The sequence below is a fragment of the Dermacentor silvarum genome, chromosome 1 (genome assembly GCF_013339745.2).
Source record: "Dermacentor silvarum isolate Dsil-2018 chromosome 1, BIME_Dsil_1.4, whole genome shotgun sequence".
Taxonomy (NCBI): Eukaryota; Metazoa; Arthropoda; class Arachnida; order Ixodida; family Ixodidae; genus Dermacentor; species Dermacentor silvarum.
This window is the reverse complement of record NC_051154.1, coordinates 191,459,721-191,472,847: the sequence shown is the minus strand read 5'-3', so window position 1 is coordinate 191,472,847 and position 13,127 is coordinate 191,459,721. Positions and strand designations below refer to the sequence as shown.

Below are 13,127 nucleotides of genomic sequence, written 5' to 3'. Positions count from 1 at the left end.
TTTCGAATTAATTATTTTACAGCACATACTGCAATTTACAGATTGTAGCTGGTGAGTTTGCAAGACGTATCCACTTGAAATGAATTTCCAGGATGACACCAGTTTTGAGACATTTCCCAAAGTATGGAACGAAATTCATGGGTGTTCCAGTTACTGTTGTGCTTCAATGAATAAAAGAGCGTTTTGTTAAAAAAGTAAGTGGAACAACCGTGCATTTTTATGGCAAGTTTGATGGCACATATCTCCAAACTGGCGTCATTCTGGAAATTCATTCCAAGTGCAGCTCCACCTTACAAGCTCACCAGCTACAATTCGTAAATTGCAATATGTGCCGTAATGTAATTAATGAAGAAGTTAATTAGTGAAATTTTCTTAATTAGTTGAATGTGTTTTGATTTCTCGTGCTAGTAATGTCCACCTCTTCAAATAATCCAGCTCAAGGACAAGAATGCTGCTATCTGCAGCAGGCGACTTTTAAAAGTCCCATAAAACTTACAAATGATCACCCTGTTCTTTAAGTCTTCACAAAAGTGGAACATGCAACTACTGCGAAGAATAGCCTAGCTAGAATTAGCTTAAGATGGGAGCAACTGCCTAAAATGAGACAACTCATGTAATGGCAAGTTTTAACTAGTTTTGTGTTAAATCAAGAACTAAGTTATGGAATTTCTTCTCCTTAGATAAAGAAAAATGGAAACATTAATGACACATGAAGAGTTGTACAACTAAGCTCTAGATATTTAATGTTTTGCCCATATACTTCTCCTCACTGTCAGCTTACTCTAGACTGAAGCGGAAACTGAGCAGTAAGAATGGAGTTTCATCACAGTAAGGTTTCCTCACAGACCCCCTTCAAAGGGCACCAAACCACCTGTTATAATGCAAAAATCAATCACGTGGTCATACCCAGTCCCTGGTTTACACATTATGATGCCAACAGGGACATGCACCTGATGTCACCAGGATAAAAGCTGACAAATGGTCCATCTACGAGGGAAATCAGTTTCGTTCCATCTGCTAGCCTGCCTTTGCCATGCAGTCACACACTTCTCTTCCTCCTCATCTCGCTTGCTTGTCATGTGGAAAGTAATTCCACCATGTAGGGTGTTGTTCTGCACCACGTGTGCAATGGCAACAGCGTGTAGCCGAAAAGCAGCGGTGTCCTGATAAACAAAAAGTGGTGTTTTTGAACAAGATTGTGACTTTCGCTATTGACTTGGTGTCTACATGTCTTACAGAGAAGTATGTGGCAAGGAATAAAGAGTACCTGTGAGGAGGGTAGCGAAGGCGAGAGAAACTTCTCGCTCACCTACGAGCTTAAGAGTGGTTTGAGGGCCACAGGGCCTCTACATTTCTCGATTCAAAAGACAGCATAAAAGCAGCACACATGCATGCCACGCCTCTTTAACTGTGACTGGTCAGTTTCTTGTTTCTGATATAGCAATACCGTAGCCAGATATTACTGGCTGCTTTTGTGGCTATCTAAGTATGCAGGTGCAATTACATGAGTATTCAAACAAGCCAGTTTTGCAAATTCTATTTTTAGCTAATAGAAGATATCAGAGATAATGTAAGCAGGCTCTGTAGAGAGCACTTTGCCATAGAGAATATTACATCCTGCCAAAGTCATCAGCGTTTGAGATGCCATTTTTTGCTGGCAGCATTGCTTACCACAAAGAACCGTTTACACTGAATTCTGAACATTTTCTATTCTTGTGAATGGCAGTTCAGGACTAAGCTACCCAGTCGCACAATGTGACAACTTCCAGTAGCACTGTTAGTGTATGCAGTTGCACATCTCTTGTTGCAGCCTTGACATGATACTTTCCATCAAAGTGATGCAGCATGCAGGGCATCACGTGATATCTTATGATAGTTTCCATTTCTACTTAAACCAAAAGAGAAAAGGTTTTTCCTTTCTTTTCTTGCCACGTCACCACCGTGTATATCACAACATGTTTATCAACTTGCTGTGAATTAAAAAAATTATGCCCTTTAAAAAAAGTTTCCCAACCAATCACTTGGAGCACAATATCTACTTTAATAAGCATATGAAACATCCCTCCACTTTCCCACCCTTTTTTTATGCCCAATAAATTGTATTATGTTAGATGACTGTGAAAGCTGGGGCACAAAGGCCACTAACATTTCGAAACATCATCCTCGTGCAAAATGTGCCAATGTAGGGATACAGCAATGACACAAGAACAAAGTGAGAACTTGGACGAAATACTGAACCTGTGCTTAGATTCATGAAACTTCTCTCATGTAAGTGCACCTTGTCACTGGCTGGCTCTTGTGCACTGGCCAATATGATAGCTACTGAGGCAATAATGGGGCAATAGGCACTGTTCCGGGAAATTGTGAACAAATGTTTAGAAGCCTAGGTCTCGATCTTAGTCAAAGCAGAACTGTACAGGCTGTACTTATTCTTTGGCATTCTCAATTCATACCCAATGGATTTATTGCAGAAACATGAGTCAAGTTGTGACAGTCCACAATCAGCACTCAGCTAGATGCCATCAATGTACTTGTATACTGTGCAAAATACAGCCCACAGTTACATTGCACTTACAGGTATTTTGCACAGTTTACTGTACTGATGTCCTTTTTTCTCTTTTTTTGAGATTTCACCAAATGTATTTATTTATTTATTTATTTATTTCCAATACTGTTAGCCCTTGCAGGCTGTTACAGGGGTGGGGAAAAAGAATTTTCAACAAACACGAAACGCCAGTTCCACAATAAACAAACAATGCATTCAGCAAACAAATAATGACAATTTACGCTCAAATGATTCAGTTGTGTGCGTTTCAATAAATACACCTGGGTCAAGGCTGTTCCAATCGACTATAGTTTTCACAAGAAAGGAAAATTTGAAGGCATCAACGCGTGGCACATAGGGCATTACAGCATGAGGGTGACCTGTACGTGGGGACACTCGTCCAGGGGGACGCAAGTATAGTCTGGAGTCCAAATTAAGTTTATTGTTATACAGTTAGTACAAGAATTTCAACCTCGCTATTTTTCTGCGCGTTGCAAGTTCGGGTAAACCGGCACGGGATAATAATGCAGTTACAGACTGCGTTCTTTGGTAAGCATTAAAGATAAACCATGCGGCTAGTCTTTGAATCCGTTCCAGTTTATTTATCAAGCCTACTTGGTGCGGATCCAAGACTATACATGCGTATTCCAGTGTGGGCCGTACAATTGTTTTGTACGCCTTGAGCTTTACCTCGGGTGTAGCATCTTTCAACTTTCGCCTTAAGAGACCGATATTAATTTTCATGTCCCACGTAACACACCAGTCATAAATTCTTTGCAGGCATTCGTTCAACAACACTTGATCCCGGACATTCTTAACGCGACAGTAAATAAGGCAATCATCCGCAAATAGACGCAGTTCAATGTTATGATGCAAGTCATTCCGCAATGTCATTTACATATAATAAAAACAAAATTGGTCCTAAAACCGAACCTTGTGGCACACCAGATCATAGCCTCCTCGATAACTCTGTGCCTGTCAAACGGCGCCCGATCGGCCGTTGCTTTCCCCTCTCCCTATTGGTCGTTGCCACCGAGAGATGGCGCCACCGACGTTGACTAGCTCATGACTCCTGCTGTGTGCCCACGTCTCCGTCTCTACGTTACCTCCGCTGGGATCGCAAGTCGGGTGCATTGTTTTTGTCGGTTTTTTTCGTGCAGTACGGTCAAACCTAGCAATGTTGGTGCGGTTCACGCATTTTAAACCTTCTTGGGTGATCGTGGACCTGAGCTTAACGCTGACCGACCGGGATTGCTAGATGCTTTTGACGTGTGATCACAGTATTAAAAAAAGAAAGAAAAAACCTTCAAAGAGGCCACGCTCTTTCACAGACATCATGTGCAGGTAAAGCACCGTGAACTTCTTCACGTGGATACATATGCAACTTCGAGCAACGCATATATAGTGACAGAAGCGCCCTCGGGATTTTTTTTTGTATGTCTGAACTGTTTGCATCTCGGGATTCTGTATGTCTGAGCTGCATGCATCATTCAACAAAGCGTTTGCAATAAAATATTTGCTTGCATATTGCTTATTCAAGGCATGCGGTGCTTTTTCTATAGGTCCTCAAATATTTGTTTCTATTTTTCCTGGTCGCCAAGGCACACGGACGTGGTAGAAAGTGCAAAGGTCTCTGGGTATAAATATTCACGTCGGCCACAACGCTCATCTGGTGCAAAAGAACTTGGGAAAACTTGTCTGAAAGTCGTAAAAATAGTATGCTACTAACGTGCGCCGAGGCCCGAAGGACGGCTCACTATAGAGCAGCGTCGCAAGCAGTTTTTGACAAGATATAGCTGTAAGAACGCTTGCGACTTGCGTATTGTCTCCACTTTACTACGATAACTAAGGGCGTATTAACCACAATAAACAAACTCGCGCTTTTTTTCTCTTTTTCTTTCTTTTTTTTTTTTGCTACGTGCGACGCGCAATCCATCTTGACGCTGCAGTTGCTGCAAGTGCGCTCGCACTTTCACAGACTGTATTTGAGACACTGCCATGGTGCTCTACAGCGTTATAAGCAAGGCTCTGGTCACCCAGTGGACCGTTGTCCCAAAATCGCAGCAATTAAAACAGTCGGCGTCGCGCCCGCCGCGCAGACGGGAGACGCGGTGGCACTCTACGTCGGTGGCGCCCTCAGCGAAATGAGCGGCGGCAGTTGGCAACTCTGCCGACGGCGCCTCCCTATTGTTCTCTCGGTGTCTTGACAGGCACAGAGTTTATCGAGGAGGCTATGACCAGATAAAACAGGTAAGGAGGACGATCGTTCGCCTGCTATTTGAACATATTGCTTTCTATTTGTAAGGTACGCATGAATCCATTTCACAATTTGTGTATTAACTCCAAGTTTATACAATTTCTCAATAAGTTTTGTGTGACACACCCAATCAAAAGCCTTTGAAAAATCAATTGCTATAACATCAATTTGTTCCTTGTTATTAATTGCAACGCCGAAAGCATGAGACACCTCAAAAAGCTGCGTCACTGTTGACAAACGTTGGCAAAAGCCATGCTGCTTGCTGTAGAATAAGTTGTTTTCTATATATTCAACCAGATGTTTCGATATTATGTGTTCTAACATTTTACACGTGGTGCATGTAACGGAAATTGGCCGATAGTTTTCCGCCAATAACTTATTTCCCACTTTAAAAATAGGTACAATGCGTGCAAGGAGCCAATCTTACAGCACACCTCCGATACGTAATGACATTGCAAAAATTCTTGACAGAAAATGGGATATCCATTCACAATAACGCCTCAAAAACTCATTCGGTATTTCATCGGGGCCACAAGATTTTTTGGTATCCAGTTTTAACAACAATGCTACAATGCCTTCATGAGAAATTACAACATCATTTGTATCTTCACATGGCAACAAACCATCGTTAGTATTTATGGGCCTATTACTGCCAGGTGTAAATACAGAGCTAAACATACTGTTAAAAGCCTGTGCGATCAAAGCTGGTTTACTGCAGACGTTTCCGTCTACCTTAATTTCATTAATCTTGCACGTAGAACCAGATAAGTAATTCCAGAATTTTTGAGGCAAGTTTTCCAAGTAATCCACCAGTGTTGTTGAAAAAAATGCTGCCTTCGCTTCTTTTAATTCTTTTCTAATTTGCGTACTGAGACTGGCTATTTCTGCACATCGCCTTGGCGTCCTTCTACGTGCACGATTCAGTCGCCGCTTCAAATGAATAATGTTTCTAGTTACCCATGGACTGGGTTTTCTTATGCGCTTGATTTTCTTGGGCACATATTTTTCTAGACAGGGGCGAACAACTGATACAAAGTATCTCCAAATCCTATTTATGTCATTATCGACCGGCATATTATCAAGAGCATGTTCTAAGTAGTCGATAACCGATGTGTCGTCAGCCAGATTAAAATTATACACATATACAGAGGGATTTTTTTCTAATTGCATGTTACCCATACTTAAAATTGCTACAACTGTTTTATGATCTGATATGCCATCCTCTATGTCGGCATTATAATTAAATGTTCCGTTAGTCAAAAATAACAAATCCAGCGTAGATTGGTTGTGTCCCTGTGTCCTGGTCGGCTCATTAACCACCTGAACAAAGTTATGCTTAAGCATAATCTCAAACATTATATCAGCGCTAGGCTTTTCCACTGGCCCCGTAATTCTCGCATCCCAATCGACACCTGGTAAATTAAAATCCCCTGTTAAAACAATTCTACTTCTGGCATTCCTTACATTATTTAAGTGCTGATCAAGCGCGTACAAAAATTCAACAGGGCTTCCGGGGGCTCTATAGATAACGCCCACTATCAAAATGGTATTGTCAAGAAATAGTTTGCACCATACACTTTCATGCCCATTTATGAATGGCACAGTTTCATATCTGAGTGGTTTCTTCACTAGAAGCGCCACTTCACCACCTCGCGTTGCTCTATCCTTGCGGATTACATTGTAAGTGCTTGGAAATACCTCATCGTCACTCACGTCACTGTGCAACCAAGTTTCTGTTATGGCAATGAGCTCTGCGTCGTGAAGCAATGACAAGTATTCAAGCTGTTCTACCTTATTCACTATGCTCCGGGCATTAATGTTCAATAACCTTATTTCGAGCTGCCTTGTGCGTCAGTCAACTTTTTCAGTGGCAAGTGGTCGTTCATTGCGCAGTCTCACGCACAAATTCTGCTCAAAATCCCATGTATAAGCAATGCCATTGATAAAAAGCTTATCGTGAACAAGACTAACCTTAGCGCCATCGCGTTTATCAGTCTGAGAATGTATGTGCTAGCAACGTGACAGGCTGTGCTCACAGCCTTTACAATTTGACGTATCTTACTGTTAATAGGGGCATAGAAAAAATTATGATAACATCACTTCCTTAGCAAGACAACTAATTTTCGGCAGCATTGTGATCAACTAAACATCAGCCACGCTGGACTTCCACTACGCCACCCACAGGCAATGAAAGCTGCAAATAGAAAGTTCCACAGCTATGGGTAGTGTGACAGCAGTCTGGTAGGCAAAACAGTGAGGCGACCACAATTTGCAGTGGCTAGCAACAAGGAAAAAAACATGCGAATTTGGATGCCAGCATTAATCACATTACAGTAGTGGCTGCAATTCCTCTCCCTATCAGAAAAAAATCTCTTGCCCAATTAAGGAAGCAGATTATCAATGATGCAATATGTAGCATGTCACTTTGCTTGCATGCATATGTTGTTCAGAAGTTCATCACCAAGCACAAAACGATGCATGCCGAGCTGGAAAGTGAGCAAAATATCAGGAAGCTTGGGTTAATGCGATACTGCTTGTACTGCAGTGCAGTGTTAAACTTTACTTGAGTACTTCAGTACTGAGGGCAAAATTAATAGCACAGCCTGTGCCCCAGTAAACTTCATTCCTTCTTTAGTGAAAGTAAGGGGCAAAATTAAATGAGAAGGAGAGCCCACACTTAAGTGTACTGGCCATGTGTCCCTGCGGGATGTCTGCTGCAGGGCCGCTATTTTGTAGCGATGACTTTAAAGTAATAATGCCTTTTCGCGCTTATCGCGCTTTGTCAGTGGTCAGAGCGACGGTCCACTCGCGTTATGAACGGGATCAGCCGGCCGTGAGCGGTGGATGATAAGACTATTCTAAAATAAGTCATAAGGCATCGCTACAAAATTGCGGCCCAGAACTGCCAACCTTAACATTTGTAAAGTAGTAGACTCGGAGTCTGAACAAATATTAAAATTTAGTGAAAAATACTTAAACTTGTTTTATTATGCAAGATGTTGCTTGTTTATGAGGAAAATCGCAAATTTTCTTGCGTAAGGATGCTGTGAACAGTCACACTATTCTATGGTCAAAATGATCTGCACCACATACAAACAAAAATATCCATGAAATTTATTCACAAAATATTCATGCAATAACGCTGAAATTTTAGTTGCCATTATACAGTGCTTCTATGGGGCGAATGGCAGTGCTGCAAATGCATTGGAATAATGAAGCGGATCCCAAAAAATCGGGCTCTGAAAAATCGGTGGGCGACTGTATTTTTATAATCTAAAATAAGTTTTGCCCTAAATAAGAATTGAAAATTCTAACACTATTTGTGTCATAACGGCTATCATAAAGAAGCTCTAAAAATGGGGCATTTTACGATAAAATTGTAAAGTTGGCAGGTATGCAGTTGAGTATCAAGTGTATGCAGCTGGGTATGAAATTTCAAAATATCACATGCAGTTTTAGCAAAATGTGTAGCCACTTTTCTCGCACTAAGTGTAAGAAGTGCTGAAGCTATATCAGCCTGAACACTAAAAAGCTGTTTTGCACGTGAATGAACTACCAAGTCTGACATATACCGTGCATGAATAACACAAACTGTTTTCTAGAATTTCATCAGCCCTAAGTTGTCACAAGAATAATGCTGGTACTGCATCTTCGGAACTTTCGGGGCTCTGGCAAACTAAAGCTAAAAGATGCACAAAGAATCTTATTGTGTCCTTAAAGGAGCCGTGACACCAAATTTTCGAGCTTGAATTATGCATTGCATGTCAAAGTATATGGGTCCCACAGCATGGTTGTAAATTTCGAGCACATTTAGTGAGGTAGAAAATTTTTATTAAAAAGTTTTTACATCGACTTGAACCGTACAGAAGTCTGGCAAACATTGATTAGTGATGAAATGAAGTGCCCTCTGCAAGGTAAATGCGTGCAGTTTCGTTTTCACATGTTCTCGGTGGTCAGCCCAAGAAAGTTTCTGCAAGCATTTTCCGTGTTGTGCTCTTTTTATCGTAACAGTGAAAGAATTGCAGGCACAATGCAACAGCGAAGACATCGATGTGCCACTGGGTTCCAGAGCGAGCGGAGCATGGAGAGTTTTGTCATTCTTCAAATTTCCAAAAAGAGTCCTTGAAACTTAAGGCGTGGGAGCTGTACGTGAGACGAAAGAAGTGGAAGGCTTCACACTCTTCAATTTTGTGCTCCGAACACTTTACAGCAGAAAGCTATATATACAGTCCTTGCTTTCTATCTGAGTTTGGCTTCTTCTGGAGCACTCGCACAACAGTGGGAATGCACCTTCTTGGCAGTGTACACATGGTTTCGGACCAGATGATGCTGCGGTTGCCCCGCACTTCCTTACGTCACACAAGCCATGCCAAAATGGCGGTTGTCGTCGGTGGGAGGGGCTTAAAGGCATCAATTTTAAATTAAAACTCCTATATGTGCACTGTTATGACTACCTTAGAGCTGCGATGCCCGGACCACATGTAGTCAATTCTTGCTTGCTGACTGAGCGGCTGAATCTCAGTGAAGTTCTGCAGACTCATGCAGTGAACGAGAAACTGCTGCGGACTCTTCTGAGGCATCTAGACTCTGACCGGGACATTGAGCTACGTTGGACAACATCACAGTGTTTCGTGCTCAAGGTGCCTGTGCGACAACGACGACGATTGCAAGCATCGACCTGCGTCATCCCTCTGGCCAGCGGATGCCGTCCCCTGCCCATCGGGATCTCCTTCGGCGGTGGGGCAGTCTGTTACAATGCCCTTAGAGCTGCGATGCCTGGACAACGTGTAGTAAATTCCGATTCACGTTGAGCGACCATGCTCGGACCATGTGCAAACGCATGGTAATCGGCGTGCCTAACTATCTCGCTCGTCAACATGATAGACGTGTCAGTCACGAGAGTCAGAGACTAAACCTGTTGTGCCCCTCTGCAACCCTTCCTCCCCTGCTGAGGACGTTCACCCCGCTACGGTCACCCACCATCTCTACTTCGCCTGGTTTGCCCTGTCCTGCAGTGGGGGAGAAGAGAAGTGCCCAGATGGTGGAGGGTATAAAAAAGCCAGCCAGCAGCCACGTGGAGAACACTTTCGCTTTGCCCTAGCGTGCAGGTGCATGCACGCTGAACTTTTCTTGTATGTTTTCTTTGGAGCACACCGCTCACACGTAACCATGTATTAAACTTCTGTTCTTGTTTTTACGTCGCCTCGTCTTCCCTCTGCCGGACCCTCTCCGATGGTCAACCTGGTTTGAGCTCCAAGCAGACGCTGTTGAAGGTACCCCCAAATCCCGGCCCGTAATAGCACCGAGAGGCCAGTTCTTCTGTGTGTATAACCCTATTAGCCCCTTTACTCTGTGTTACAATTATAAAGTGAGAATAGTTGAACGACCATGGCATGGCTTCTTTAAGTCACAATTCTGGCATCAAAGGGTTTAAGCACCTGGCGTTCAGGCATACCCACTGCCAGGTGTGCTCATCTGTTATCAATTTTAAGGAACTACTATCTATGCTAGGCTCTGTTCACTACTACAGCATATGAGCATATACTGGCAATTAACAGCTTGTAAAAAAACACAGTATTCCTTATAACTCACTAGTCCTTCTCTTGGTGACAATGAGCAGAATATGAAAGTATTTTTTGTTTAATAGATGCTGTAAAGTACCACATGGCAGTAAGTTGTATTTATTTTTTTATTTTTTCTCGGGTGGTGGGGGGTGTTAACAATGCAGGTGCAATCTCCAACAGAATGTGAAATACACCCCCAGTGGTGAAACTAGCACACTGAAAATACTAACCTTTCACATTTGCGGCAGTGATGTGACCGCGGCGTCTTAAATCCATCACAGTTTGCGCAGTACTGCAGGAACTGCTCATCATCTGGCTGGTCCTGCAAGTGGAGGTGAAGAACTAGGGCATTTTATTGTGCAGACACTATGTGTAGGTACACAGAGCATGTTTATTAGAACAGAACCATGCACACATATGAGGTAATGTAGCAAGTGGGGCAGATACAGGAAAGTAAATCAACACCTAGCCACTAAACTAGTCAATCCCAAGGAGGTTAGCCCACTTCATACCTTCTGCGCTCTACCTACATGCATTATATGAAAAGGCAACAAAAAAGCATAATAGTACCGTACCGTGAATGCAACATTCGGGTACCGCTCCCTTTAGGTTTACGGTTGTGTAGGTGCACCTGTGATCACCAGTGAACTATTTGCAGCAATTTTGTCAAGGGATACGCCGATTGTGGCACTGCTTAGCAAAAAGTCCTCGAACGTTGACCAGACTTTGCGCACCGACGCATCAACAGCTCAGTTGGTATCACAGCATGAATGACAGCCAGGTGCGAAGTAGAAACTAAACGTGCTGAGGTCAGGCTCGCTACTCACCGGCCTCCACTTCAGAGGAACGAAGCCCGGTCCCATAGCGACGGCCATGAAGAAATTGTACAGGAGGACTCCAACCCAACCGATGAATATCGCGTGGTTGACGGTACCTAGCGTTGAACCATAAGGCGAGAGCCACATAGATGTCACGTACAGGCTGGTCAGAAAAATGAATTTGATGATAAAGAGCGCCGTCAATGGGCCCCAATGCAGCAGCCGGTGGCAGAATTGAGCCAGAATGTCTAGCACCCCCGGCTGTGGCTCCATGCCGGCGACTTGTGAAGGATCCAGCTTGAATGCAGCACCCGAAGCCGGGCCGCGGAGAAACACAAGACGCTCAAGGACCGCAAGGCTACATGCAGCCGGAGCTCAGGCCGTGTCCCTTGGGTCCATTACCTCTCACTGGCTTCGGCGTGCTCGCAGGTCTGCTCGGCACCCTGCATAGTCCAATTTTGTTTAGCGTTTCGGCATGAAAACTTTACCAATTGCCTCGCCCAAGCGCCGGATAGCAAAGCCGCTGCAAGCGGTTCCACAACGGTTGGACAGGTGGTTCGACGAAAAATTGCGATTACGGCGACGTCTGGATGACAAACCCGATACCATCCCGATACCAGTCTGCGTTGTTTTCTGCCTTTGCCGTTTTTGTCGCGGCGATCGGTGTTGGGAGTAAACAAACAAGCACCACGCACACGAGCAGCAAAGTACAAGCCCCACAGGTTGTGACAGTGAAACTGGGGCGCGCTGTTGGAAACATAGTTTGTTCCTACGAACTCATCATCAGCAAAAATGCAGCGCTAATGTGCGACAGTGGTGCTCACGAACAGCGCGTGGATGGTTGCACTGTCGTCTGCCATACCGCCGAAGTGACTGTCTTGTGTAAGTTTATCATTTTGTTTGTTGTAGTCTGCTTTTGCCTCAGGTCTGCCTTTCAACGCTATTGCTTACCGTGCCAAAATAAAATAAGCACCTTGTCGTGTGGTCGTGCATACTAATTAAATCACCATCTTTTTTCTTCTTCTTCTAGGTAAAAAAGAAAGAACGAATTGATGGCTTCTCATGGTAGGATAGTACTAAGCTACCATGACACGCTTCTCCGCGAGTCAGACGTGGAGCTACTGGATGAACCGCACTGGGTGAACGACAACATCATCTGGTTTTGGATGCAGTACCTTGAGAACGAACTATACGCGTCGCGCTGTGCTTCCCTCGCCTTCGTAGGTCCCGACGTTGTACAACTTGTCAAGCTGGGTGCAGCGCTCAACGTTGATCAGGTGCTCAAGTCTCTGGATCTGAAACAGAAAGAGTTGATACTGTTGCCAGTCAACGACTGTCAAGAGTTCGACCTGCCTGGCGGGTGTCACTGGAGTCTCCTTGTTTACAATCAAGCCCGAAAGATATTTGAGCACTATGACTCGTCCAAGGGACACAACCACTCCCACGCTAAGGCAATTGCTCGAGCTTTAGCGCCTCTTCTATCGCTACGGGAAGTTCGAGTCGTCGAGTCCGACTGCTTGCAGCAGCATAATTCTTTCGACTGCGGTCTCTATGTTATGTACAACCTACAACAAGCTTGTGCCGAGCATATTGTGCTTCCAGAAGCTGAAGGTAGTCGTAGAACTTTGCTCACAAGTTGGATGCAACAAAACAGAAAGACACTGAAAGAACTCATCATGAAGCTCAGTGAACCGTGCGTGTAATAAAAAAGCTTCCAGTGGTGCGGATATTTGTGATGTTTTAGGGTATGCCTTCGTCGCGCTGATTTTGACAAAATTTGAAGAATGAATAAAGGTCATCATGACATTAGTGTCAACTTGGCTTTGAGCCTCGTTCAAAATGTGAATGCCAACCGATTTAATTTATGTAGTTCGCGCCTTTTTGGCGGTTTCTGGTAGCTCAGTTGTGGTCGTGGTTGTGGCAACGCCTCCTAAATAAAGTCT

The 13,127-nt window shown here is 43.8% G+C and overlaps 2 protein-coding genes across 6 annotated transcripts in view; one reads left to right on the top strand and one right to left on the bottom strand.

Moving 5' to 3' along the window:
• LOC119436560 (palmitoyltransferase ZDHHC6-like) overlaps nucleotides 1-11,737 on the bottom strand; it is a 44,482-nt gene extending 32,745 nt beyond the window's left edge. For both annotated transcript variants that reach the window (XR_005189076.2, XM_037703439.2), the window contains exons 1-2: nucleotides 11,194-11,737; nucleotides 10,597-10,688 (exon numbers count right to left, since the gene is read on the bottom strand). Coding sequence is in view for 1 of the 2 variants with exons in the window: in XM_037703439.2 (XP_037559367.1) it covers nucleotides 10,597-10,688; nucleotides 11,194-11,457 (356 nt within the window). In the remaining variant the exon portion in view is untranslated. The remainder of the gene's footprint in view (nucleotides 1-10,596; nucleotides 10,689-11,193) is intronic.
• A 37-nt stretch (nucleotides 11,738-11,774) lies between these two features.
• On the top strand, nucleotides 11,775-12,905 carry LOC119436561 (sentrin-specific protease 8). 4 transcript variants are annotated; one of them, XM_049658571.1, is made up of 2 exons: nucleotides 11,775-12,082; nucleotides 12,224-12,905. In XM_049658571.1, the coding sequence occupies exons 1-2, from the start codon at nucleotides 11,775-11,777 to the stop codon at nucleotides 12,885-12,887; spliced, it is 972 nt and encodes a 323-aa protein (XP_049514528.1). In that variant the 3' UTR covers nucleotides 12,888-12,905. The 4 variants fall into 4 exon arrangements, with proteins under 4 accessions (XP_049514528.1, XP_037559369.1, XP_049514532.1 ...); XM_037703441.2 differs by having other exon boundaries at nucleotides 11,878-12,066; nucleotides 12,215-12,905; XM_049658575.1 differs by having other exon boundaries at nucleotides 11,878-12,070; nucleotides 12,215-12,905.
• Nucleotides 12,906-13,127: the final 222 nt, after the last annotated feature.